At 44.2% G+C, this 25,728-nt stretch overlaps 1 protein-coding gene across 6 annotated transcripts in view; it reads right to left on the minus strand.

Moving 5' to 3' along the window:
• The window catches only part of prkcea (protein kinase C, epsilon a), a 640,473-nt gene that overhangs the window by 446,677 nt on the left and 168,068 nt on the right, over positions 1–25,728 (minus strand). For all 6 annotated transcript variants that reach the window (XM_068045193.1, XM_068045191.1, XM_068045190.1 and 3 more), the window contains exon 2: positions 8,318–8,381. Coding sequence is in view for 4 of the 6 variants with exons in the window: in XM_068045191.1 (XP_067901292.1) it covers positions 8,318–8,381 (64 nt within the window). In the remaining 2 variants the exon portion in view is untranslated. The remainder of the gene's footprint in view (positions 1–8,317; positions 8,382–25,728) is intronic.

Below are 25,728 nucleotides of genomic sequence, written 5' to 3' on the forward strand. Positions count from 1 at the left end.
ATTCGTGCATGGGTGCTCAAAGCCTCAGGAAACTCCATCAGATGTTCACTTACCTCAAGTTGCAGCTCCAGCATCTGCCATCTTGTTGTACTCCAGAGGCATGTCATCATCCTGAAGCTGAGCATCACTATGCTCTCCTACAGTCCTCCAAGTGTGAGTGGCCACAACTGTCATTGTCTCCGTCAGCTGCTTGGGCGCATCTGCGCTCACCAGATTGTGACCCCTTTACAGATGGCGTGCAACTAGCCTCCCCCACCCCGCAACAGGAGAATATCTGCATTGGTGGAGGAATGATATAACACGGCATTCTCTGAGGTTTTCTCCTCCTCCTCAAAGGTGGAAAGGCCTCCCACAGGCTCTGCTGCTGTCTGTTCTTGTACGTGACCTGTGAGAGAGAGAAGAGTGATGAGAGGGCAATGCACGTTCCAACATGTGCTTCTGACTACTCATCATCTGGAGCTCCAAGTGTCCAGTGGTGGACACATGAGCCCATGCTTTGTGCTCACCAGAGGGTCTCTTGCATTAGGTCACGCACTCTCTCGGGGCTCCATACCCGTCTCACCATCAGCAATTGCCTGCCCTGCCTCCCAACTCTAATGCCTCTTCTTTCATTTGTGTGAGGATCACCAGATACGGAACGCCGTCTCCTGTTCTTGCTCTTTCTTGCGCATTGTAAGCTCTCTTCGCTTGCAAGCATATAAATTTATATTGTTACTCGCCCATCATAGACACGCATCACGCCCATATTGATGGCAGCCTAATTGTCTATCATGGTGCCAAAGGGATGCCGCCTGCATGCGACCATTCAGAACCGGCATTGCAGGGTTTAACTCTGACTGACCAGTGTCCTTCACAGAGACACTCCCCTGCATGTGGCAGCCAATGCTGTTGCTTGGGCATTGCCACTGACTGGATGGGTGCCCCTTTCTCCAAATTCATACTCATCTTTAGTCACATCTAAGGCTGCGAGCTTAATGTTATGTGCACACTTACTTTGCCAGAACGCACCTGGCCATTGAACCTCTTTCTACTCTGCAGCCACGTACGTGTTCTGCTTCGAGTGCACAGAGTGTAAAGTGGGAGTTTGGCGAGTTGAGGGAGTTCGGTGAGGGAGGGGCTCCTTTCTTTCTTTTCCTATCTTTTTTCAGCCTCCAGTAGCTGGCTTTTTATTTATTTAGAGATACAGCACTGAAACAGGCCCTTCAGCCCACCGAGTCTGTGCTGACCAAGAACCACCCATTTATACTAACCCTACAGTAATCCCATATTCCCTACCACCTACCTACACTAGGGGCAATTTACCTATCACCTGCAAGTCTTTGGCGGTGGGAGGAAACCGGAGCACCCGGCGAAAACCCATGCGGTCACAGGGAGAACTTGCAAACTCCGCACAGACAGTACCCAGAATTGAACCCGAGTCCCTGGAGCTGTGAGGCTGCGGTGCTAACCACTGCGCCACTGTGCCGCCCATGTGCAGGGGAAGAAGCTGATTAGTGAGTAACTGGTCAGTTATTCTACTTTTTCTAATTGTAATAAATAGCTTTTAAAGTTACGGTATGGCAGGTCAGCTCAACCAAGTGGAATGTACATCCTGCGGTATGTGGAAGTCATGGACACACCACTGTCCTCGACGAGCACATCTGTAGGATGTGTCACTGGCTATAGAAGCTTGAGCTCTAGATTTCTGAACTGGAGCGGCAGCTGGATTCCTGTTCTGCATCCACGAGGCAGAGGACTACGCAGGTTAGGAGCATGCAGGCAGAGAGGGAATGGCTGACAGCCAGGCAGTCTAAGAGAACCAGGCAGGCAGTGTAGGAGTCCCCTGAGTCAATCTTGCTTGCTCTTCGGTTTTCCATTTTGGATACTGGTGAGGATGATAGTTCCTCAGGGGAGTGCAGCCAGAGCAAAGTCCATGGCACCACATGTGGCTCAGCTGCACAGGAAGGGAGGAAGAAGAGTGGAAGAACAATAGTGATAGGGGATTCGATAGTCAGGGGATCAGACAGGCGTTTCTGCGGAACTAAACGTGACTCCAGGAAGGTGTGTTGCCCCCCGTGCCAGGGTCAAGGATGTCACAGAGCGGCTGCAGGACACCCTTCTGGGGGACGGTGAACAGCCAGAAGTCATGGTCCACGTTGGTACCAATGACATAGGTAGGAAGAGGGATGAGATTCTGAAAGATGATTTTAGGGAGTTAGGAAGGAAATTAAAAAGCAGGACCTCAACAGCAGTAATCCCAGGATTACCCCAGTGCCACGTGCTAGGAATAGGGGGATTGATCGACTGAACACATGGCTGGAGAACTGGTATAGGAGGGACTGCATCAGATTCTGAGGCATTGGGACCGGTTCTGGGGCAGGTGGGACCTGTACAAGATAGACAGGCTACTCCTAACAGGAGCGGAACTATTATCCTCGCAGGGAGATTTGCTAGTACTATTGGGGAGGGTTTAAACTAGCTTGTCGGGGGAAGGGAAGCTTAGGGGTAGCTAAAATTGGAAGGAAGTAATGCTGGTAACAGGAGGTAGAAAAGTAACAAGCGACATTAGAAGACAGGCAAAACAAAGGCGAGCATCAACTATGCTTAGAATGCAGAATAATGCCAAGAAGACAAGGTTATGGGCACTCGACCTGAATGCATGCAGCATTCGCAACAAGGTAGATGATTTAAAGGCACATATAGAGGTAATTGGGTATGATCTAATTGCCATTATGGAAATGGTGGCTACAAGGTGACCAAGACTGGGAACTGAATATTCAAGGATATTCAACATTTAGGAAGGACAGGCAAAAAGGAAAAGGAGGTGGTTTGCACTGATAATAAGGGATGGGATCAGTACATTAGTAAGGGAGGGTCTCCGATCAGAAGAACAAAATGTGGAGTCTGTTTGGGTGGAGCTAAGAAACAGCAAGGGGCAGCAAACATTGGTAGGAGTTGTTTATTGGCTACCAAACAGTAGTGGTAGTGCGGGCATGGTATTACTCAGGAGATTAGAGAAGCATGTAGCATGGGTAATACCCTAATCATGGGTGAATTAAATCTGCATATAAACTGGGTAAACCTAATGAACACTAATGCTATGGAGGACGAGTTTCTGGAGTGTGTTAGGGATGGTATTCTAGAGCAGTGTGTTGAGAAACCTACTGGAGAACAGGCTATTTTATATCAAATATAATGTAATGAGAAAGGGCTAATCAATAATCTTGTTGTAAAAAAACCATTAGGGATGAGTGACCATAATATGATAGAATTTTACATTATGTTTGAAATTGAGGTAATTCAATCTGACGCCAGGGTGTTAAATTTGAACAAAGGAAATTATGAAGGTATGAGGGACAAATTGGGGTGGGTTGGGAAAATACATTAAAAGGAATGATAGTCCATAGGCAATGGATAGTCTTTTTAAAAAATTACATAGTTTACAACAACTATACATTTTTTCAAGGCAGAAAAACCCTAAAAGAGAAGGTAGTCAACCATGGCTAACAAAGGAAGTTAAGGATTATATAAGATTAAAAGGAAAGGCCTACAAAGTTGCCAGAAATAGTAATAAACTTGAGGATTGGGAGGATTTTAGAATACAGCAAAGGAGGACCAAGAGACTGATAAAGGGAGAATAGAATATGAATGTAAACTAACAAAAAACATTAAAATGGACAGTACATAAAAAGGAAATGTTTGGCTAAGACAAATGTGGGTCCATTACAGGCAGAGTCAGAAGGATTTATAATGGGGAATTGAGAAATGGCAGAGAAGCTAAATGATTACTTTGTGTTTGTCTTCACTGAGTAAGATCCAAGAAACCTCCCAGAATTAGAGATCCAAGGGACGAGGGAGAATGAGGAATTGAAGGAAATCAGTATTAGTAAGAAGGCTGTATTGGAGAAATTAATGGGACTGAAGGTTGATAAGTCCCCGGGACCTGATATGCTACATCCCAGAGTGTTGAAAGAGGTAGCTATGGAGATAGTGGATGGATTGGTGAACATTTTCCAAAATTCTCCAGCTTCTGGAATGGTTCCTGCAGATTGGAAGGTAGCAAATGTCACCCCAATATTTAAGAAGGGAGGGAGAGAGAAAACAGGTAACTGCAGACCCGTTAGTAGTAGGGAAAAAGCTAGAATCTATTCTAAAAGATGTGATAAATGGACACTTGGATAATAATGATCTGATTGGGCATAGCCAACATGGATTTATGAATGAGAAATCATGTTTGACAAACTTGTTGGAGATTTTTGAGGATGTTACTAACAGAATTGACAAAGGGGAGTCGGTGGATGTGGTATACTTGGATTTCCAGAAGACTTTTGATAAAATCCCCCACAGGAGGTTGGTTAGCAAAATTAAAGCACATGGGATAGGAGGTAATATATTGGCATGGATTAAGGATTGGTTAACAGACAGAAAATAGACAGTAGGAATAAATGGGTCATTCTCATGTTGACAGGCTGTGACTAGTGGGTTAACGCAAGTATCAGTACTTGGGCCTCAGCTGTTCACAATATATATCAATGATTTGGATGTGGGGACCAAATGTAATATTTCCAAGGTCGCGGATGACACAAAACTAGGTGGGAATGTGCGTTGTGAGGAAGAGGAAGATGCAAAGTGGCTTCAAGGGGATTTGGACAGGCTAGTTGAATGGACAAGAACATGGCAGATGGAATATAATGTGGAAAAATGTGAGGTTATCCACTTTGGTAGGAGGTACAGATATGCAGAGTATTTCTTAAATGGTAAGAGATTAGAAAGTGTAGATGTACAAAGGGACCTACCTGGGTGTCCTCGTCAATAAGTCACTGAAAGCTAACATCGAGGTGCAGCAAGCAATTAGGAAGGCTAATTGTATGTTTGCCACTATCGCAAGAGGATTTGAGTACAGGAGTAGTGAAGTCTTGCTTCAATTGTATAAAACCTTGGTTAGACCGCACTTGGAGTACTGTGTACAGTTTTGGTCCCCTTGCCTGAGGAAGGATATTATTTCCGTAGAGGGAGTGCAATGAAGGTTCACCACTTAGGACCGAGATGAGGAGAAATTTCTTTACTCAGAGGGTTGTGAGTCATTGGAATTCTCCACCCCAGAGAGCTGTGGAAGTTGTCATTGAGTATGCTTGAAGCAGAGATTGACAGATTTCTAAATACCAATGACATAAAGGGATATGGGGATAGCGTAGGAAAAAGGCATTGAAGTGGATGATCAGCCAAGAGCATATTGAATGACGGAGCAGGCTCGATAGGTTGAATAGCCTACTCCTGCTCCTATGTTCCTATGGTCCAGGGCTGCTCACCTTGTCCCTTATCTCCATCCATGCCCATTTTTCCGATATGCCCTTTTCGTTACCTCCTCCCGCCCTGAGGGAAAAGGACTTCACTCCGAGCCCATGCCGCCTGGATAAGCACTGCCAAGGAGGCATCAGAAAACCTGAGTGCCACCCTTGCTTTGCTTTCTGCCAATTCCCGATTACTCCAGTTGCCAGGGCTCCTTCTTAGTTTCCTCCAGGGCTGCTGCCTTTAAAACTACTGCTGGATGCCTTTTAAAGATAGCACCAGTACTTCCTCAGGCCCAAGCCTCTTAACTGGCCAGCTTTCACACCTACCGTTTGTTAACTGGACAACCCTGACAATACCGCACTCTCACTTCCACCACCCACTTTAAGTTTCAATGTTGGGACTTCATTGCTGCCAGCAAAATCCCGATCCAGATATCATTCTTTTAATTAATACACATTCTGCTCCAGATTGTATCCAAAATTAGCTCAAAATGACCCATTTCAAAGAGCAAACTATTTATTTTCTTCCTTTTTAATTAACTGATGCCAGTGTCCATAGTTTCAAAACATTTGAGAAGTGCGCAGGAATGATTTTACTGGTTATGTCTTGATTAGAATATTCTGGTCTGAGCAACTGTGGTTGCTGATTTCTTCAAAAACATCACTTGTCACTGGTGCAATGGCTGTCATTTCAAGCTGCAATTAAAATAACAATAAATACACGGTGTACATTTTATTTTCCTTATCAGACTGGAGTGAAACACTGCACAATTTTTGGACAATCTGAAAGCTCTTGTTTAGATTCCTTTTTGTGACTTTAGATGATTAGACAACTTAAGAGTTTCCGGCCCCAATATTTACAGGGAGGCCGTGAAGAAGCAGGGGCATTTTGTGGCGTTTGGGGGAACCCAGAAATCCCAAGAGGGCACAGATCCAGCTGAATTTAATGGCAAGAGCTCATTATTATTTTTTCATATTTCCCACCTAGCAGCCAGCCAGAGAGGCTGGTCAGCTGCTGGGCTGCAAAGCTAGCAGTAGAAGGCCGCAGCCAGGGACTGGCTCCAGAGATGGACTCCAACACTCAGAAAAGATCAGGGCATTGTAGAGGGGGCTCAGAGCATGCCAGCAAAGAGGGAGGGAGGGAAAGATAACTAGTTTAGAGGAGGGAACATCAGAGGGAAAGAGACAGATCATAGGTAGCTTTGCTGGGGGTGATGCATTCCTGCTCCTCCTAGCTCACAAGCTGTGCTGGATACAGCTTTTCTGCCTCCCTTTAGCTACCAGGTTTTCCAAACCCTGAAAAGCCCAACCGACCAGAATTCCGTTCAAATCAGGCTGCCAAATGCAGTGTGGAAACATGACTTAAATCTTCTAATGACCTGGTCCACCTCTCGAGAGCAGGACAGAGATACACCATCCAACACATTGCCATAAAAATAGCAGCAGGTGCACACCTGGCAGGCTAGTCTCATTACGAGATTTTAAATGTTTAAATTCTGCCCCCCCGCCCCGGGTGTGGGGGCAGTAAAATCGTGGCATCTCTGCAGGGCTATTAGTGAACACACTTATCTCGTAAGGTCATCGTTTCAGATTTATCTACAGAGAGGCCTGCTTAGTTTATACCAATTTGTTGGAGTCTCACTAAGTGGGAGGGGAGGGGAGATATTGTTTAAATGTTTTAAAAATGCTTGTGCCTGCAAGTAGATTTCTGCCTTGTTATTGCAATGTTTTACTGGCTGGACAGCATCAGAACACTTCTGGGTTTTTTTTTAAAGATCAATTTGAACTTGGTTTATTATTACTTTCCACAGGTTTTTACCAGCCTGTTTCAAGTCATTGTTAAAATGCTTTCAAACTTCAAATCTTTCCAGTCAGCACGTTGCAATATCACAAGCTTGCAGCAAACACACCTTCCCAGTGGTGATATGAATAATGTGAGTGAGGGGTACAGTAAACCACCCTATTCCCTTATTGAAGCAGAATTGTTCCACAAGGACACAAATATCAGAAGGTCTATTAATACTTCAAAAATTGCACAAGAGAAATACATATGCTGTTTTGTTTAAAAAAATAGAATAACTACACACATTGTATGGTGCAAACTGACATTCATCATGCATGTCTCAGAAGCGACAAATACCCTACTGCATTACAACACCACATTGCTACTGCTTATGTATTTGTGGCTTTTAGTATATTTTAGCAGAACCTCTCTCCATATGCAATGCAAAGCCTTAGGGATACAGCTCAGTGATAGCACACACAGTCAGTATATGTGTGATCCTGGATTTAATCCCTGGCAACTCCAAACTTCATTTCATCTGCAATGTAGTACATTTTCATTTTTATTCCTCCACAAATATTTTCAATTAATTGCAAATAAAGCAGTGCACAGTGCTCCTGAAATAAAAGCAACCAAGTAAAATGTTCACAAGTATTCCAAGAATATTACTAACATAATCTTAAAAATTTATATACATGGCCCAGAAAGCATAATCCCACTATGCTTAATTGTGTTTTATTTATAGCACAGATAAATTGCACCATATCCAAACACAGTTCAAAGTAACACTCAGCACTAGCTGCACAATATGGTGTAAATCATTAAAACATTTACAAATTCAGATCCTTCACTTTCAACCATGAAGACTGTTCACTCAGAGATCTGCTAGAACGGTAAAGGGCTTGATCACAAATGCTGAGTAGGAAAAAAAAGCAATATAAAGATGTTGGATCTTAAGCAGGCATTGATCTTACAGCTCACTTTAAATGATCTGAATTGCATCAGAACAGCTGAAAACACTTTAAACCTTTACACATTTAAACCTTCATGAAATAATGACTGAGTAGTGTGTTATCTTACAATTATTCTGATTGATACTTGAGGAAGTCATGGTACTCTGGGTGCTAACCAACTAACATACTGTCATTGAGAGGAAAAGTTAATGATGACAGTGAAAAGGAAATACTAAATGATACTTGAGTTGCTAAATCAAATACAGCAGAGTGGATGTCATACTGGGACTAATTGTTTAATGAAACATTACCTTCACTTGATGACCCTGAGAGATCGATGACAACATACACTCTTCCTTCTGGCTCCAGGTCTATCTGCAATTAATAAATAAAACCAAGAGTCAAATATAATGGAGGCACATAAGACAGACCAAATGTTCAAAATTCTCAAATTTGTCTCAAATTAATTTCTTCTTTCTCAAATCGGGCCAAAATATGGGATTTTACACAAATGCATTATGATGAATGGAGAAATACCAACTTTAAACCAGTTCCAACCTGTCAGCTAATCAATATGCAAATTAGGTGTGAATTATGTCATACAGCAGAGGTGTAGCATCCAGCTCATCAATACAGGATGGAATAGAGCTAAAAAACCAGCAATGCCCTCTCACGATCACTGGACAAGCATGTGCAACCGAGATAAGTATAATTCAATGAAAATGTCAATTTCACGTCAACAATCTTTTTTGAGGATTGAAGTTATCATAAGAGACTGGTTACAAAATCAAATACAGCATCAATGTAAAGGACTTGGAAATGGCGTTGGTGGGAGGAGGATCACTGTTATCTCAGCAATGGACCAAACACCAATATGGCGTGTGGCGAGTACCTGGCACGGAATGAGCGTGAGCAGGCCACGTGCCAAATGACCCTGAAAAACAGGTACTTTTGAAGTGTGCATGTCTTACACTTGAGGCAGCACTAAGCACTGCTCTGATAGAAAGATGCAACAGTGCATACATATCTCTGCAAACGGAGTGACATCTGAATTTCAAAGGAAGTACAGATAATCCTGCCAGAGCAAGCAGGGCAACATTGTTTAATGTGGCTCATTTGCACCGGCACCTGTACAATAACAAGGACATTATTAGATTAGACAAGGTCTTTTTTTCCTGTATATAGGAAAGGCATGAGTGATTCACGACAACGAACATGATATATAACCTGACAGACACTATCAGTAAATCATTTCAAGTCTGTTTAGCAACAAACTGTTAATCCTTCTGACAATACAAAAATGTTGTATTACACACACCTACTTAGACTAACATTGTGCTTCACCTTCAAAAAGACACACAAATGACATTTTCATTGTGATTAAACAAAAAACATTTTTCCAACCTGTTTTTAGGATTTTTAAAAAACATTCTCATCATATACCATTTCCCTGTCAAATAAGTGGGACAGAATGTCCACTCCCAGTCCTCTTATCAAGACTCCAGAATTTGCTTGTTGACATAAGCCCAAATCTCCGATAGCACAGAAAATATGCAAAGGAGATTTTTAAGTAAACCTTCCAACACAATTCCATTTTTTAGTTTGATAGTTACAATATGTTTTTGTAATATTTACACACTATACAAGCAACTTCCCTATTCAACTACAGTGATCATAAAGCATACAATATGTGTATCACATACAGAGAAAGAAAAATGACATATTAAAGTGCCTCAGCACTTTATTGCTATATATTGCTATTACTATATATAGCTATATTGCTATATATAATGAGAAAAGAATGGGTGAATTTTTTTGGGAATAGGTCCGCTGAGGATTTTGCAACTTTTTCAAAGTGTGGAGTGACTGTGGGGAATCAGTCCCTTCCCCTTTTTCCTCCTGGTGATAAAATCAACAAACTGTGGAACTGCCCCGACAACCAATTTTATCTGCAGCACCCGTGGAAGAGTCTGTCACTCTAGAATTGGTCTTTATAGCTGCTTCACAAACCATTAACCACCTCCAGGCGCTTACCCATTGTCTCTCGAGACAAGGAGGCCAAAGAAGAGAAGATAAAATCAAACACTGCATAGTTAGAAATACAACAAAAGTTAGGTTTGCTTAAGCAAAAGCTCTCACGTTACTGCCCCAGGACAAGTAGCAAGCACCAGTGTGAAATTTGCGTCAATCACACCAGCCGTCCATATAGCCTCACTGAATGAGACTGCCCAATTAGCAGAAAATTATGGGCATGTTTTGTAGTGTTAATTCACACCCACTAGGAAGTGCATGGAAATCGCCCAAACTCCCTTCACTTAATAGTCATCAGAGATACACAACTTTCATCTCCATCTGGCTGAGCTGAGCGGAAAGCAAGCTTAATCCCTCAGCATAATGACTATGATTGGGTGATCTGGAAATCAGATTTGTCCCAGATCATCCAAATCAATTTGCTTAATTTACAGTCATTTACCAGCTGTACTCTCGCACGTCTGTAATGTGCATAATCTAGCTACCGGAATAAAGAGAATAAGAACTTCACACAGAATGGCAATATCGCCCTATGTAAAGGGACATCAACACATAAATATATCTTATGCAAAGGACTGTAACCAGCATGGAGAAATTGGCCAGCATTGCCACTGAACCTAATTTGTTTGCAATCTGCCAGCAGACCACCAACCAACTGTGGTTTGCACAGATTTGACGCCATTTCACGAAACACTAAACTCTTCATTGACGTTTGCAAATCAGACTGATTAGGAAATTTGGAACACTCCAAAGGAACAGGTATAAGAGGTGAAGGAGAGGATTCAAACCTATTGTGTATCCTATCAATTTATACTTTTGTTATTGTGTTTAAAATGTGAACATTGATTCCCTAGAAAAGATTAGGTTTAAAATAGACTGTCTTATAATCAAAGTTTTGTGTTTAGGTATAGCACCAACCAGTATCTAGACTACAAAGAAATGCCAAGCTTAAAACAGGCACCAACATATTTAAACTGCTGCTTAAATTAGCTATCACCATAGGATTTCAAATTTAGATAATTCTTGAATTTATTTTCCTTACATCTTTTGCATACTTCCAGACCAAAACAAATTTGACAGTCACCATAAGTGTAACCCTGCTTTTTATCAATCCCAAAGGGATGTTTTATAAATAACCATAATTTAATGTTTCACTTAAATGGTTTATTCATTTACCCAGCATCTTTCCACACTATGCCAACTCAAATTTTTGACTGAAAGTGCAAACGCAATAGAGAACGCTGGAAATACACAGCTGGTCTGTCAGCATCTGCAAGAGGCTGAGTTCTAACAGTCTCTAGCCAAAACACTTACGTCTTTTTTTTCTTTCTAGATGCTGATAGACAGACCGAGCATCTGTATTTACCTTAAATTAAGCCTGCACAATACTTGATTTCAGAGATGACCCTGATGTTAAAAATATATATATAGGCTTGTCAATAATGTCATACATGCAGCATGTTATAGGAATAGAATAAAGTGGAAAGGGCATTTTGTATGACTTATTTGCTACAACTCTATCAACAACCTTCAACACAGTGAGGATTAAAAAGCTCCAGTTACACCAAGCCATGTCCCTCAAAAGGTGGAAACTGCATTTTTCTAGTGCTGTTAATACAGTTCTGACAGGAATTGAATACACACCAGAAGCAAACTATATTTTTCAAGAAGAATTGGATCTTTATAATGTTTATAAAAGATTAAATCTTTTTATTAAATGCTTTACACCCATTCCCAAATTAACATATTTTTAAAATTGGTGGTGAAAGAGCAATACTGTACAATAAGAGGCTCAGACAACATGGTTAACTGGTGAGTCCATATGCTCCTGTGCAGAAAAATAGGCAACTGAAACTCTGGCCTGTGTAAACTGGGAAATACCCATACACAGTTGAAAACTATTTATCTGTTCATTGCTTTATTTTACTTTTCATCTTTGAAAAAAAGTGCAGTTGGAAGAACTTTTTTGATCCTTACATTTTGTTGGAATAGCGTGGCGCAGTGGTTAGCACCGCAGCCTCACAACTCCAGCGACCCGGGTTCAATTCTGGGTACTGCCTGTGCAGAGTTTGCAAGTTCTCCCTGTGACCGTGTGGGTTTTCGCCTGGGTGCTCCGATTTCCTCGCACAGCCAAAGACTTGCAGGTTGACAGGTAAATTGGCCATTATAAATTGCCCCTGGTATAGGTAGGTGGCAGGGGAATTGAGGAAAGGTGGGGATGGGGTAGGAATATGGGATTAATGTAGGATTAGTATAAATGGGTGATTGATGGTCGGCACAGACTCGGTGGGCCGAAGGGCCTGTTTCAGTGCTGTATCTCTACATAAATTTTAAAAATAAATCTTAATTCAGCCAATTTCATGACAATCAGAAGACAATTATTAATATATCTGGGAAGACCACTTCTACAACTCCATTAACAATCATCTTGGCACATGCCATGATATGTTCTCAGATCAGAAAGGAAAAAACTACATCCATTCCTCCTGTTCTTTCCAGTGATTACATTCCTGACAACTAATTACCATACTACATGTAAAATATTTGAAATATTTCAGAACAGTAATGTCTTTGGATTTAATCCAACTGTTGTTATCGACCAGGAAAGGTCAGATTTCCTGCTCAGCTAGGGCTGTCTAAACATATTGCATGCTTAATTCCAACCATTAAAGTTGATGAAGGTACACTAAACAACTTTAGTATGTGATTTCCCTGCTTTAGGACTGTACATCTTACTTATTAAAGCTCAAAAGAATTAACAGTAACACTTTGTTTTATTTTGTATTGCATAGGTATTGTGTTCCCCATTTCACCCACAAATTTAAAGCACCCTCTTCTCATTCTGTCTACATCAAATGCTGTTTTCTGATAACAGCAAAAACAGTTTCCACACCTGTTATTGCAGCTCTGTTAAAGGCCACAAGGAGGTTTATGAGTAGTCCAGAAAGACACTATTTGATTTTCTCGCCATCTCCCCCAGTGGAGGAAAGCCTTACTCAGCATCTTATTCTGACAGGATGGCTGAGATTAGCAGCTCATTACATCAGGAATAATGCAATACATAACTGCACCATAGCACCCAGAAGCAGGTGTCCTCTGATGTTAAAGAAACAAAGAAATAAATGTGTCTCTAGTTTGAATTTCACATTATATATTTATTCATCATATATTGCTGAGTATTTCCAGCATTTTCTGTTTTTATTTCAGATTTCTAGCATTTACAGTAATTTGTTTTTATATTTATTAATAAAATCTAACAAAATCTCATGTGGCGTTGCTTGCAGGTAGATTGTGTACGTGATGTTTTGCATTTGTTGCCTGTGCATTGCTCGTGTTACCACTTTGTTTCTCAAATTGATCATGCAGTCATATCTTGAGAGTTTGTTTTATATATAGCAGTGGATTGGAAGCAACTGAGTTTAGATGTTAGGTCTGTGATAGACTGAGGTTCAAATGGTTCCGCTAACACTTTCAGTGAAGTACTTGAAGTCTGCAGAACAGTGAATATTTGTAGGTTGTTGCCGGTTATGTGTCCATGTTGGAGACACCCACCATAGCTACATCAAGAACTTTGCAGAATTTTTGAAGATCAGGTGTACATTTTCCTCTCCCATCATGCTACTCTCCTCTCACTGTTACTCTCAGCTTTTGTCCTTATGTTTAGATTATGTCTCCATTAATCAGTCTGTTTACCTCTGTTACTCTCTCACTTGTCCCAATACTTTCTCTGTTCCACCAAAGAGTCTCTGCCAACTGTTGCCCCTTCCAGTACCAAAGGTAACAACACTGCACTGTGTGCGTGGAAGAACATAGTATAACCCAAAGTGGCACCAGACGGCAGGGTTAGAAAGAGTTGTCAGTACTTACACACCTTTAGTATGTTGCACATGGATGTATTCTTCACATTGAACCTTAGGATGTCAGCTGAATGGAGCTAAGCCCTGGAGTAGACAGGGGTTAGCAGTCTGCCAGCAAGGAAGAAGGAACATAGGTTTGACACTCCCGTTTTTGCTCTTGTGGGGGGAAAGGTCATGTCAGGGTGATTGGAAAGTGTTATGGGCCAATTTTTGGGTAAGTTTGTGACTTATCCTGAATTATTGTATGTGTGTAAATTACATGATACAATTTCTTATTTATGAGCACATGATAGGGTGAGTGAGGAACTGTCATGGCAGCTGTATCTTTCTGCTACATTATAACAATGACTACAAAAGCACCTCATTGGCTGTAAAGCACTTTGGGACGTCCTGAGCTTATGAAAGACGCTATTTAAGTGCAAGTCATTTTTACAATTTGTGATTGTGAAGAAATTTATCTGAGGAAGAAAAGTTTTCTGCAGTACAGTTGACGTACATGAAAAGTCAAAAATAACCAATTAATGAGGGGAGAATTAAAGACTTTGTCAACGATGAAAAAGAAAATTGGCAGACATTCAAAAAATTATATTCAAGGACAGTTAATGCAGTCACAATTTCCACTACAGACGTATAACGTTTGAAATAAACCAAAGGTTCTCCTGTGACATTCGCAATAAGTAACATAAGGTGCTGTTTTCTAAGGACAGGAGTATTGCACCACATAATGTACAATTTATTCAGTTGCCAATGAGAAACTGTGTTCCTTAAGGTGCAAAGTCTAATTTGCTGTTAAGTAAACACAGAGTGAAGTTAATCCAAGATAGCTGTTCCTTAGTGAGGGAAGTTGGCAGACTGGAGGCTTGTTGCAAATTTCTGGCCAGAGCCCTGGATAAAATGTCTGGCTTTTTAAAAAAAAAATGCAATAGCTAAGGTCAGTCCGAGGGTACAGACATTAGCAGCAGTTTTCTGACCCCATGCTGCCACAGTCAATAAATGGTCAGAAAATGATGGGCAGAAAATGCATGAATTACTGATATGCACTGCTGGCAGATAAGGCTCCCTACCAGCAGCACAGGCATAACATCACCCCTATTGTGCCTCCTGTATGAATAAGGTACTTTCTGCTCCTGGGTAATTGTCCTGTGCATTCCAAATGATTGACTTTATTAACCTTTTAAATTTCTGTTGTGATGCAGAAATTTGCTTGCAGATAAACGTTACAGACAAAATGCATGCTAAATCTGCCATTGATATATATATACATATATAATATAGAGGTATTCTACTTATCAGCTGGCATGTTCCATCAGGCATAGACAATTACAACAAAAAGCTTAAGGAAAAGGTAAAACTGATAAATCAGATTCAGGTTTTTTTTCATATCTTTTTTCAGATTCCATTTTTTAAAAAGGTCCAACAGAGGAATGTGGAAAACATCAGCTAAATTTAGTTCAAAAAATCATGAAAAGGCTACTCCAAAATAAAACTGAAAGGTTATTAACAAGATATGGAAGATTACAAGAAGAAATTGAACAGGGAAAATTAAAATGGACGATGAAGCAAAGAAATGAGAGAAACGAGCAACTGGAAGACAGTGGCCTGGCTATTTACAGGGCTGGGCATTCGGAGCCGGCAGGAGGAGAAGTTATGGACAGGAAACCTAGAAGTACAGGTTTTCTGAACATACACAAATTGGCTGCTGCATTTCCTATATTAAAACAGTGACTGGACTTCAATTTGGGATATCCTGAGGTTGTGAAAAATGCTATATAAATGCAAGTCTTTCTTTCTTCTTAATGCAGTTTCCAACTGCAGGACATCTTTTAAACAGTTTCTCCAGATCTCCTGCCCTGCAGCCGGCCTGACTGACTGGCCGTCTGCCTGTCAGATGGAAAGGCCTGCAGTAGAAGGACACAGTAGAGGAGCAGGTAGGGAGAGATTGCTTTCAGGGCGAAGTAGTGTGAAGTGGGAGAAATCATGGGAGCAGTGGTGATGGTGGTCAGTGGGAGAGGTATGGGTGCGTGGAGATGGTGATCAGAGGACAGATGGTGGGGAGTGAAGATGGCAATGAGGGGAGAGCTAAGTGATCTCACAACCAATGGATTAGATCAAAGCTCTGCAGTCCTGTCAGATCCAGTCATAAATAGTGATGGGCAATTATACAACAAACAGGAAGAGGAGGCTGCACAAATATTCCCCTACTCAGTGATGCAGGAGCCTAGCACATCAGTGCAACAAGGCTGAAGCATTTGTAACTATTTCCAGCCAGAGGTGCTGAGTGGATGATTCATCTCAGCCTCCTCCTGAAGTCCCGAGCATCACAGATGCCAGTCCTTACCAATTCGATTCACTGCAAGTGAGATCAAAAAAATGGATAAACACACTGGATGCAGAACATCCTGGCTGCAGTGCTGAAGGTGTGTGCTGCAGAACTAGCCATGCCCCTGGCCAAGAAGTTCCAGTATAGCTACAACACTGGCATCTACCAGACAATGCAGAAAATTACCCAGGTGTGTCCTGTACACAAAAAGCAGGACATATCCAATACGGCCAGTTACCGCCCCATCAGTCAACTCTCGATCATCAGCAAAGTGATGGAAGGTGTCATTGACAGTGCTATCAATTGGCTCTCGCACATCAATAAGCTGCTCACCAATGCTCAGTTTGGGTTACATCAGGACCACTCCAGAGCTCATGACAGCCTTGGGCCAAACATGGATAAAAGAGCTTAATTCCAGAGGTGAGGTGAGAGTGACTGCCCATGACACCAAGGCAGCATTTGACCGAGTGTGGCATCAAGGAGCCCTAGCAAATTTGAACCTTGTTTGGTCTGGAGGAAGCACTCCTGTTCCTCCAGGCCCACATGCAGTGCTGTAAAGGCATTTAGCTTATGGTTCCAACCCTTCTAACTTCTTTTACGTGCCGGTTTTCCAAGATCAGGGAAATCCGGCCAACATGAGTTAGAAATAAAAAATCGTTAAATGGAGGCATGCAGTCTTCCTTACAAGGTTTTAACAACTGACTGGCTTCCTGAGAGCAGATTGGTCTCACGCTCAGCCCTCCCAACACTGCCTCCATTAAAAGCAGACGTGGGTGTGTACAAGTAGGATTTGACATTTTTTTAATTGTAGCTTTTCGCCCAATGCCCAACCTCCCCCCCCCACTCATTACCCCCAGTCTGTGCATTGGCTGTGCCACGTACAGTGTTTCCTACACAGTTGCTCACACACTCATCCCGCCCTCAATTACACAGACCACTACCTCACTCATCTACATGTTGCTCCTCTGTTCACGCATGCAACTCCACATACACTCTCAAATTCTTTTGCACATTTATTACTTCACCACTGCTTCAATTTGTCATGCCACACTCATGACAATAAGGGGAGACGGTGGCGTAGTGGTAATGTCAATGGGCCAGTAATCCAGAGGCCCAGGTTAATCCCCAGGGGACACGGGTTTAAATTTCACCAAGGCAGCTGGTGGAATTTAAATTCAATAAAAATCCGGAAATGAAAGTTAATCTCAGTAATGGTGCCATGAAACTATCATCGATTGCTGTAAAAACCCATCTGGTTCATTAATGTCCTTTAGGGAAGGAAATCTGCCATCCTTACCTGGTCTGGCTTACGTGCGACTCCAGACCCACAGCAATGTGGTTGACCGGCCTCTGAAATGGCCTTGCAAGCCACTCTGTTCAAGGGCAATTAGGGATGGGCAACAAAGGCTGGCCTGCCAGCGATGCTCACATCCCATGAAAGAATAAAAAAAAGTGTGACCAGTAAGTGACTGTAGAGGTAAGTGTGGATCAAGTGATTACAGTTTGGGGAACTGTAGTGCAGACTTGCTCACGATGCATGCTGACCAAACACATGTAATAAAAATGAGACACAATCTGACTTGTTTTCAGTCTCCACAGGAAACAATTTAAAACTTCTTTCAACTGATCTGAACTCTGATCTACAATGGAGGTGCCAGAAGAACACACAGACACACACACATGCTGATCCACACACTGGGTGGAAATTCCAGGGTCGGGACCCCAGTGTTGCATTCATTTCCGGGTCCCTGCACCGCTTCGCCAACACACCTGCACTCCTATTTTAATTGAAAATCAATTTAATTGGCCCAGAGTCGCATTCGTCATCCAATTAGTGGCAGAGGGCACAGGAAGGAGGTGGGACACAGGAAGCTGCGGGCCTGATTTAAAGGGCGAGCAGCTGTCATAACCGTGGTTGCCATTCGTCTCAATGATGGAAGAAGAAGCTGAGCAGAGGGCAGTGGGCAGGGAGAGCCCTGTGTGAGAGCAGCCCCTGTTTTTTTGAAGCCTTACTTGAAGATCCTCTAGGGAAGAGTGATCATAACATAATTTAATTTCACATTCGGTTTGAGGGTGAGAAACTTGGGTCTAAAACTAGTGTTTTAAACTTAAATAAAGGAAATTACAAAGGTATGAAGATAGAGTTGGCTAACGTGGACTGGGAAAACAGATTAAAAAGTAAAATGGTCATTAAGCTGTGGCAAATATGTAAGGTGATATTTCATAATTCTCAAAAATATATACCATTGAGAAAGAAAGACTCTATGAGAAGGTGAACCATCTGTGACTAAGAAAATTAAGGATGGTATCAAATTGAAAGGAAAGGCATACAGTTCTGCAAAAATTAGTGTTAGACCAGAAGACCTGATGATCTACATCCCAGAGTGTTGAAAGAGTTGGCTGCAGAGATAGTGGATGCATTGGTTATCATCTTCCAAAATTCTATAGATTTTGGAAGAGTTCCTGCAGATTGGAAGGAAGCAATGTAACCCCACTATTTAAGAAGAGAGAGACAGAAAACAGGGAACTAAAAACCCGTTAGCCTCACATCAATCGCAGGGGAAATGCTAGAATCTATTATAAAGGATGTGATAATTGGACAGTTCGAAAATAATGGTCGGATTGGGTAGAGTCAACATAGATTTATGAGAGGGAAATCATGTTTGACAAACTTGCTGGAGTTTTTTGAGGATATAACTAGCAGAATAGATAAGAGGGAACCAGTGGATGTGGTGCATTTGGATTTTCAGAAGGCATTCAATAAGGTCCCACACAAGAGGTTAGTAAATAAAGTAAGAGCACACGGGATTGGAGGTAATATACTTGCATGGATTGAGAATTGGTTAACAGACAGAAAACCAAAAGTAGGAATAAACAGGTCATTCTCAGATTGGGAAGCTGTGACTAGTTGGGTACCGCAAGGATCAGTGCTTGGGCCCCAGCTATTCGCAATCGAAAACAATGGCTAAGTGAGTGGACAAGAACATAGCAGATGGAATACAATATGGAAAAATGTGAAGTTATCACTTTGGTTGGAAAAACAGAAATGCAGAGTATTTCTTAAATGGTATGAGATTGTTTATATAAGATGCCCTCTCATTCTTCTAAACTCTAGCAAATACAAGCCTAATTGACTCTCTTCATACGTCAGTCCTGCCATCCCAGGAATCAGTCTGGTGAACCTTCGCTGCACTCCCTCCATAGCAAGAACATCCTTCCTTAGATAAGGAGACCAAAACGGCAAACAATATTCCAGGTGTGGCCTCACCAAGGCTCTGTATAATTGCAGCAAGACATCCCTACTTCTGTACTCAAATCCTCTCGCTATGATGGCCAACATACCATTTGCCTTCTTAACTGCCTGCAGCACCTGCATGCTTACCTTCAGCGACTGGTGCACAAGTGCACCCAGGTCTCACTGCACCACCCCTTTCCCAATCTATCACCATGCAGATAATAACCTGCCTTTCTGTTTTTGCCACCAAAGTGGATAATTTCACATTTATCCACATTATACTGCATCTGCCATGTATTTGCCCACTCACTCAACTTGTCCGAATCACACTGGAACTTCTCTGCATCCTCCTCACAGATCACACTCCCACCCAGCTTTGTGTCATCTGCAAACTTGGATATATTACATTTAATTCTCTCGTCTATATCATTAATATATGCTGTGAAAAGCTGGGGTCCTAGCACTGATCCATGCGGTACCCCACTAGTCACTGTCTGCCACTTGGAAAAGACCCGTTTATTCCTACTCTTTTTTTTTTACTGTCTGCCAACCAGTTCTCTATCCATGTCAGTACCTTACCCCCAATTCCATGTGCTTTAATTTTGCGTGCTAATCTCTTATGTGGGACTTTATCGAAAGCTTTCTGAAAGTCCAAATACACCCACATCCACTGGTTCTCCCTTATCTATTCTACTAGTTACATCTTCAAAAAATTCTAGTAGATTTGTCAAGCGTCATTTGGGCAACTTGGGCAACTCTCAACCTCCATACATTCGCCCAGGCATGCGCCATGGAAAGGTCACTCCATAGTCGCCTCACAGCGACTGAAACAACACGGAAGGCAGCAGTTACGGGTTATAAGTCCAGCTCAATTGGCGTAGAGATTGGGCGCCACGGGTTGCCTTTGTCGGTGGCAGAGGTCATCGCACCTCACTGGACAGCTACTGCCCGCCTCAAACCGGGCAGCCCCCGGTCAGGAAGGTTCTGTCCCGCCACAGTCCACCTGCTTCAATGGGTGCTTGGAGCTCAGGGTCATTGCCCGAAAAATGGACTGCAACACCGCACCAAACAACATGAAAAAAGGAAAGAAGGTACCAGCCCTTCACTTTGCAAGCTGGAATGTCAGAACTATGTGTCCTGGCATGTCGGAACACCTTACACAAATCAACGATTGTCGGAAGACCGCCATCATTAAGCATGAGCTCAGCAGACTCAATGCAGACATTGCAGCACTTCAGGAGACACGACTCCCTGCGAGTGGATCTGTAACAGAGCAAGACCTACACCTTCTTCTGGCAGGGTAGGGATCCTGAAGAACCAAGACAGCATGGAGTGGGCTTCGCCATCAGAAACTCCTTGTTCAGCATGATAGCGCCTCCCTCAAATGGCTCGGAACGCATACTGTCCATCCGACTGCTCACCGCCTCTGGTCCAGTACACCTACTCAGCATCTATGCTCCAACACTCTGCTCCCCACCTGAAGCTAAAGACCAGTTCTCCGAGGAACTCCATAATATCATTAGTAGCATCCCCAACACCGAACACCTGTTCCTGCTGGGGGACTTTAATGCCAGGGTTGGGGCCGACCATGACTCATGGCCCTCCTGCCTTGGGCGCTATGGCATTGGAAGGATGAATGAGAATGGACAGAGACTGCATGAGTTGTGTACCTATCATAACCTCTGCATCACCAACTCGTTCTTTCACACTAAACCCTGTCACCAGGTTTCATGGAGGCACCCAAGATCGCGTCATTGGCACCAGCTAGACCTCATCGTCACAAGGCGAGCCTCCTTCAACAGTGTTCAAATCACACGCAGCTTCCACAGTGCGGACTGCGACACCGACCACTCCCTGGTGTGCAGCAAGGTTAGACTCAGACCAAAGAAGTTGCATCACTCCAAGCAGAAGGGCCACCCGCGCATCAACACGAGCAGAATTTCTCATCCACAGCTGTTACAAAAATTTGTAAATTCACTTGTAAAAGCCCTTCAAAACACTCCCACAGGGGATGCTGAGACCAAGTGGGCCCACATCAGAGACGCCATCTATGAGTCAGCTTTGACCACCTATGGCAAACGTGCGAAGAGGAATGCAGACTGGTTTCAATCTCATATTGAAGAGCTGGAACCTGTCATAGCTGCTAAGTGCATTGCACTGTTGAACGACAAGAAAGCCCCCAGCGATTTAACATCCGTAGCACTTAAAGCAGCCAGAAGCACTGCACAAAGAACAGCCAGGCGCTGCGCAAATGACTACTGGCAACACCTATGCAGTCATATTCAGCTGGCCTCAGACACCGGAAACATCAGAGGAATGTATGATGGCATTAAGAGAGCTTTTGGGCCAACCATCAAGAAGATCGCCCCCCTCAAATCTAAATCAGGGGACATAATCACTGACCAACGCAAACAAATGGACCGCTGGGTTGAGCATGACCAAGAACTGTACTCCAGGGAGAACGTTGTCACTGAGACTGCCCTCAATGCAGCCCAGCCTCTGCCAGTCATGGAAGAGCTGGACGTACAGCCAACAAAATCGGAACTCAGTGATGCCATTGATTCTCTAGCCAGCGGAAAAGCCCCTGGGAAGGACAGCATTACCCCTGAAATAATCAAGAGGGCCAAGCCTGCGATACTCTCAGCACTACATGAACTGCTTTGCCTGTGCTGGGACGAGGGAGCAGTACCTCAGGGCATGCGCGATGCCAATATCATCACCCTCTATAAAAACAAAGGTGACCGCGGTGACTGCAACAACTACCGTGGAATCTCCCTGATCAGCATTGTGGGGAAAGTCTTTGCTCAAGTCGCTTTAAACAGGCTCCAGAAGCTGGCCGAGCGCGTCAACCCTGAGGCACAGTGTGGCTTTCGTGCAAAGAGATCGACCATTGACATGCTGTTCTCCCTTCGTCAGATACAGGAGAAATGTCGCGAACAACAGATGCCCCTCTACGTTGCTTTCACTGATCTCACCAAAGCCTTTGACCTCGTCAACAGACGTGGTCTCTTCAGACTACTAGAAAAGATCGGATATCCACCAAAGCTACTAACTATCATCACCTCATTCCATGACAATATGAAAGGCACAATTCAGCATAGCGGCACCTCATCAGACCCCTTTCCTATCCTGAGTGGCGTGAAACAGGGCTGTGTTCTCGCACCCACACTGTTTGGGATTTTCTTCTCCCTGCTGCTCTCACATGCGTTCAAGTCTGTGCCCCAGGGTAGACATGCTCGGCCAGCTTCTGGAGCCTGTTTAAAGCGACTCGAGCGAAGACTTTCCCCACTATGCTGAGCAGGGAGATTCCACGGTAGTTGTTGCAGTCACCGCGGTCACCTTTGTTTTTATAGGGGGTGATAATATTGGCATCGCGCATGTCCTGTGGTACTGCTCCCTCATCCCAGCACAGGCAAAGCAGTTCGTAGAGTGCTGAGAGTATAGCAGGCTTAGCACTCTTAATTATTTCAGGGGTAATGCCGTCCTTCCCAGGGGCTTTTCCGCTGGCTAGAGAATCAATGGCATCACTGAGTTCCGATTTTGTTGGCTGTACGTCCAGCTCTTCCATGACTGGCAGAGGCTGGGCTGCATTGAGGGCAGTCTCAGTGACAATATTCTCCCTGGAATACAGTTCGAGGTAGTGCTCAACCCAGCGGTCCATTTGCTAGCGTTGGTCAGTGATTGTGTCCCCTGATTTAGATTTGAGGGGGACGATCTTCTTAATGGTTGGCCCAAAAGCTCTCTTAATGCCATCATATATTCCTCTGATGTTTCCGGTGTCTGAGGCCAGCTGAATATGACTGCATAGGTGGTGCCAGTAGTCATTTGAGCAGCGCCTGGCTGTTCTTTGTGCAGCGCTTCTGGCTGCTTTAAGTGCTACGGATGTTAACTCGCCTAGGGCTTTCTTGTAGTTCAGCAGTGCAATGCGCTTAGCGGCTATGACAGGTTCCAGCTCTTCAATGTGAGATTGAAACCAGTCTGCATTCCACTTCACACGTTTGCCATAGGTGGTCATAGCTGACTCATAGATGGCATCTCTGATGTGGGCCCACTTGGTCTCTGCATCCCCTGTGGGAGTGTTTTGAAGGGCTTTTTCAAGTGAATTTACAAATTTTTGTAACAGCTGTGGATAAGAAATTCTGCTCGTGTTGATGCGCGGGTGGCACTTCTGCATGGAGTGATGCAGCTTCTTTGGTTTGAGTCTAACCTTGCTGCACACCAGGGAGTGGTCGGTGTCGCAGTCCGCACTGTGGAAGCTGCGTGTGGTTTGAATGCTGTTTAAAGAGGCTCGCCTTGTGACAATGAGGTCCAGCTGGTGCCAACGACGTGATCTCGGGTGCCTCCAAGAAACCTGGTGACAGGGTTTATTGTGAAAGAACGAGTTGGTGATGCAGAGGTTATGATAGGTACACAACTCAAGCAGTCTCTGTCCATTCTCATTCATCCTTCCAACGCCATAGCGCCCAAGGCAGGAGGGCCATGAGTCATGGTCGGCCCCAACCCTGGCATTAAAGTCCCCCAGCAGGAACAGGTGTTCGATGTAGGGGATGCTACTAATGATATTATGGAGTTCCTCGGAGAACTGGTCTTTAGCTTCAGGTGGGGAGCAGATTGTTGGAGCATAGATGCTGAGGAGGTGTACTGGACCAGAGGCGGTGAGCAGTCGGATGGACAAAATGGGTTGTGAGCCATTTGAAGGTGGCTCTATCATGCTGAGCAAAGAGTTTCTGATGGCGAAGCCCACTCCATGCTGTCTTGGTTCTTCAGGATCCCTACCCTGCCAGAAGAAGGTGTAGTCTTGCTCTCTTATTGATCCGCTCGCAGGGAGTCGTGTCTCCTGAAGTGCTGCAATGTCTACATTGAGTCTGCTGAGCTCGTACTTAATGATGGCGGTCTTCCGAGAATCGTTGATTTGTGTAAGGTCTTCCGACAGGCCAGGACACATAATTCTGACGGTCCAGCTTGCAAAACGAAGGGCTGGTACCATCTTTCCTTTTTTTATCGTGCTGTTTGGTGCGGTGTTGCAGTCCGCATTTCGGGGAACGACCCTGAGCTCCAAGCACCCATTGAATCAAGTGGACTGTGGCGGGACAGAACCTTATTGACCGGGGGCTGCCCAGTTTGAGGCGGGCGGTAGCTGTCCAGTGAGGTGCGATGACCTCTCCCACCGACAAAGGCAACCCATGGCGCCCTATCCCTATGGCGTAACTGCTGCCTTCCGTGTTGTTTCGGTCGCTGTGCGGCGACTATGGAGTGACCTCTCCATGGCGCATGCCTGGGCGAATGTATGGGGGTTGTGCGTTGCTCAAGCGTCAAAACCCCCCTCTCGGCCTTTCTGGTGGAGTCCAAAGGAGTGCAGAGCACGACATTTGGCACCAGTATGGCTGCAGGAACTGCCGGAAACATACCAAAGGTGACAGATGACCGCCTACAGGGTTCCGCTCCGGATTTTCTGTTAGGGTTTACTCCCTTAGCCTTGGACTCTCCCGAGACGCCCACAAGGCAGTGGGGTCGTTCGGGCCCCTGCTCAGGCATAGGTGGATGCCGGTGGGAGGAGGGGGTGCGAGGGGGAGGGGTGGAGAGAAGGGGGTGCGAGGGGGAGCTGGGAAGGGGGCTGCAGGGGGGTGGGGGGGTGCATGGGAAGGGGGTGCGGGGGGAAGATGGTGCGGGGGGGGAGCTAGGAAGGGGTTGCGAGGGGGGGAGGGGGTGGGGGAATAGGTTGCGAGGGAGGAGCTGGGAGGGGGGAGGGGGAAGGGGGTGCAGGTAATAAAACATTTCATCAGTTCCCACCATCCCAGAAGACCTCGCTGTGCCTGGTGTGTTGGTTGCTGCTGTGTTTAACAGGATTCCTCAGAAGGATTACTAATGGAGATGACAAAGGGGAATGGTTCATAACCCAGCACAAAACCACTGCCGCACATCAATTGTCATCAGCCTGGGAGAATGTTACCAGTGGAGTCCCACAGGGGTCTGCTTTGCAACCTGTTTCATATCTTCATAAAAACTTTGCAGCTAGGAGTCACAGCTCATCCGCGTCCTCCGGGAGTTGGGCGACAGCCTCGGGCGCCAGTATCAGCAGAAATTTGTCGACATTGCGCTGCAGATGCGCTACGAGCCGCACATCTCCCGCGGGCGCTTTGAAGTTGTGGCCGAGGAGCCGTTCCGCGATGGAATCCTTTAAATAACGTTCCCCAATCTATCATAGCCGACTTGCACCTCATACCCTCATAGTTTGCTTTATTCAGATTCAGGACCCTAGTCTCGGAACTAACTCTCTCA

This window comes from Heterodontus francisci, chromosome 13 (assembly GCF_036365525.1).
Source record: "Heterodontus francisci isolate sHetFra1 chromosome 13, sHetFra1.hap1, whole genome shotgun sequence".
NCBI classification, from domain to species: Eukaryota; Metazoa; Chordata; class Chondrichthyes; order Heterodontiformes; family Heterodontidae; genus Heterodontus; species Heterodontus francisci.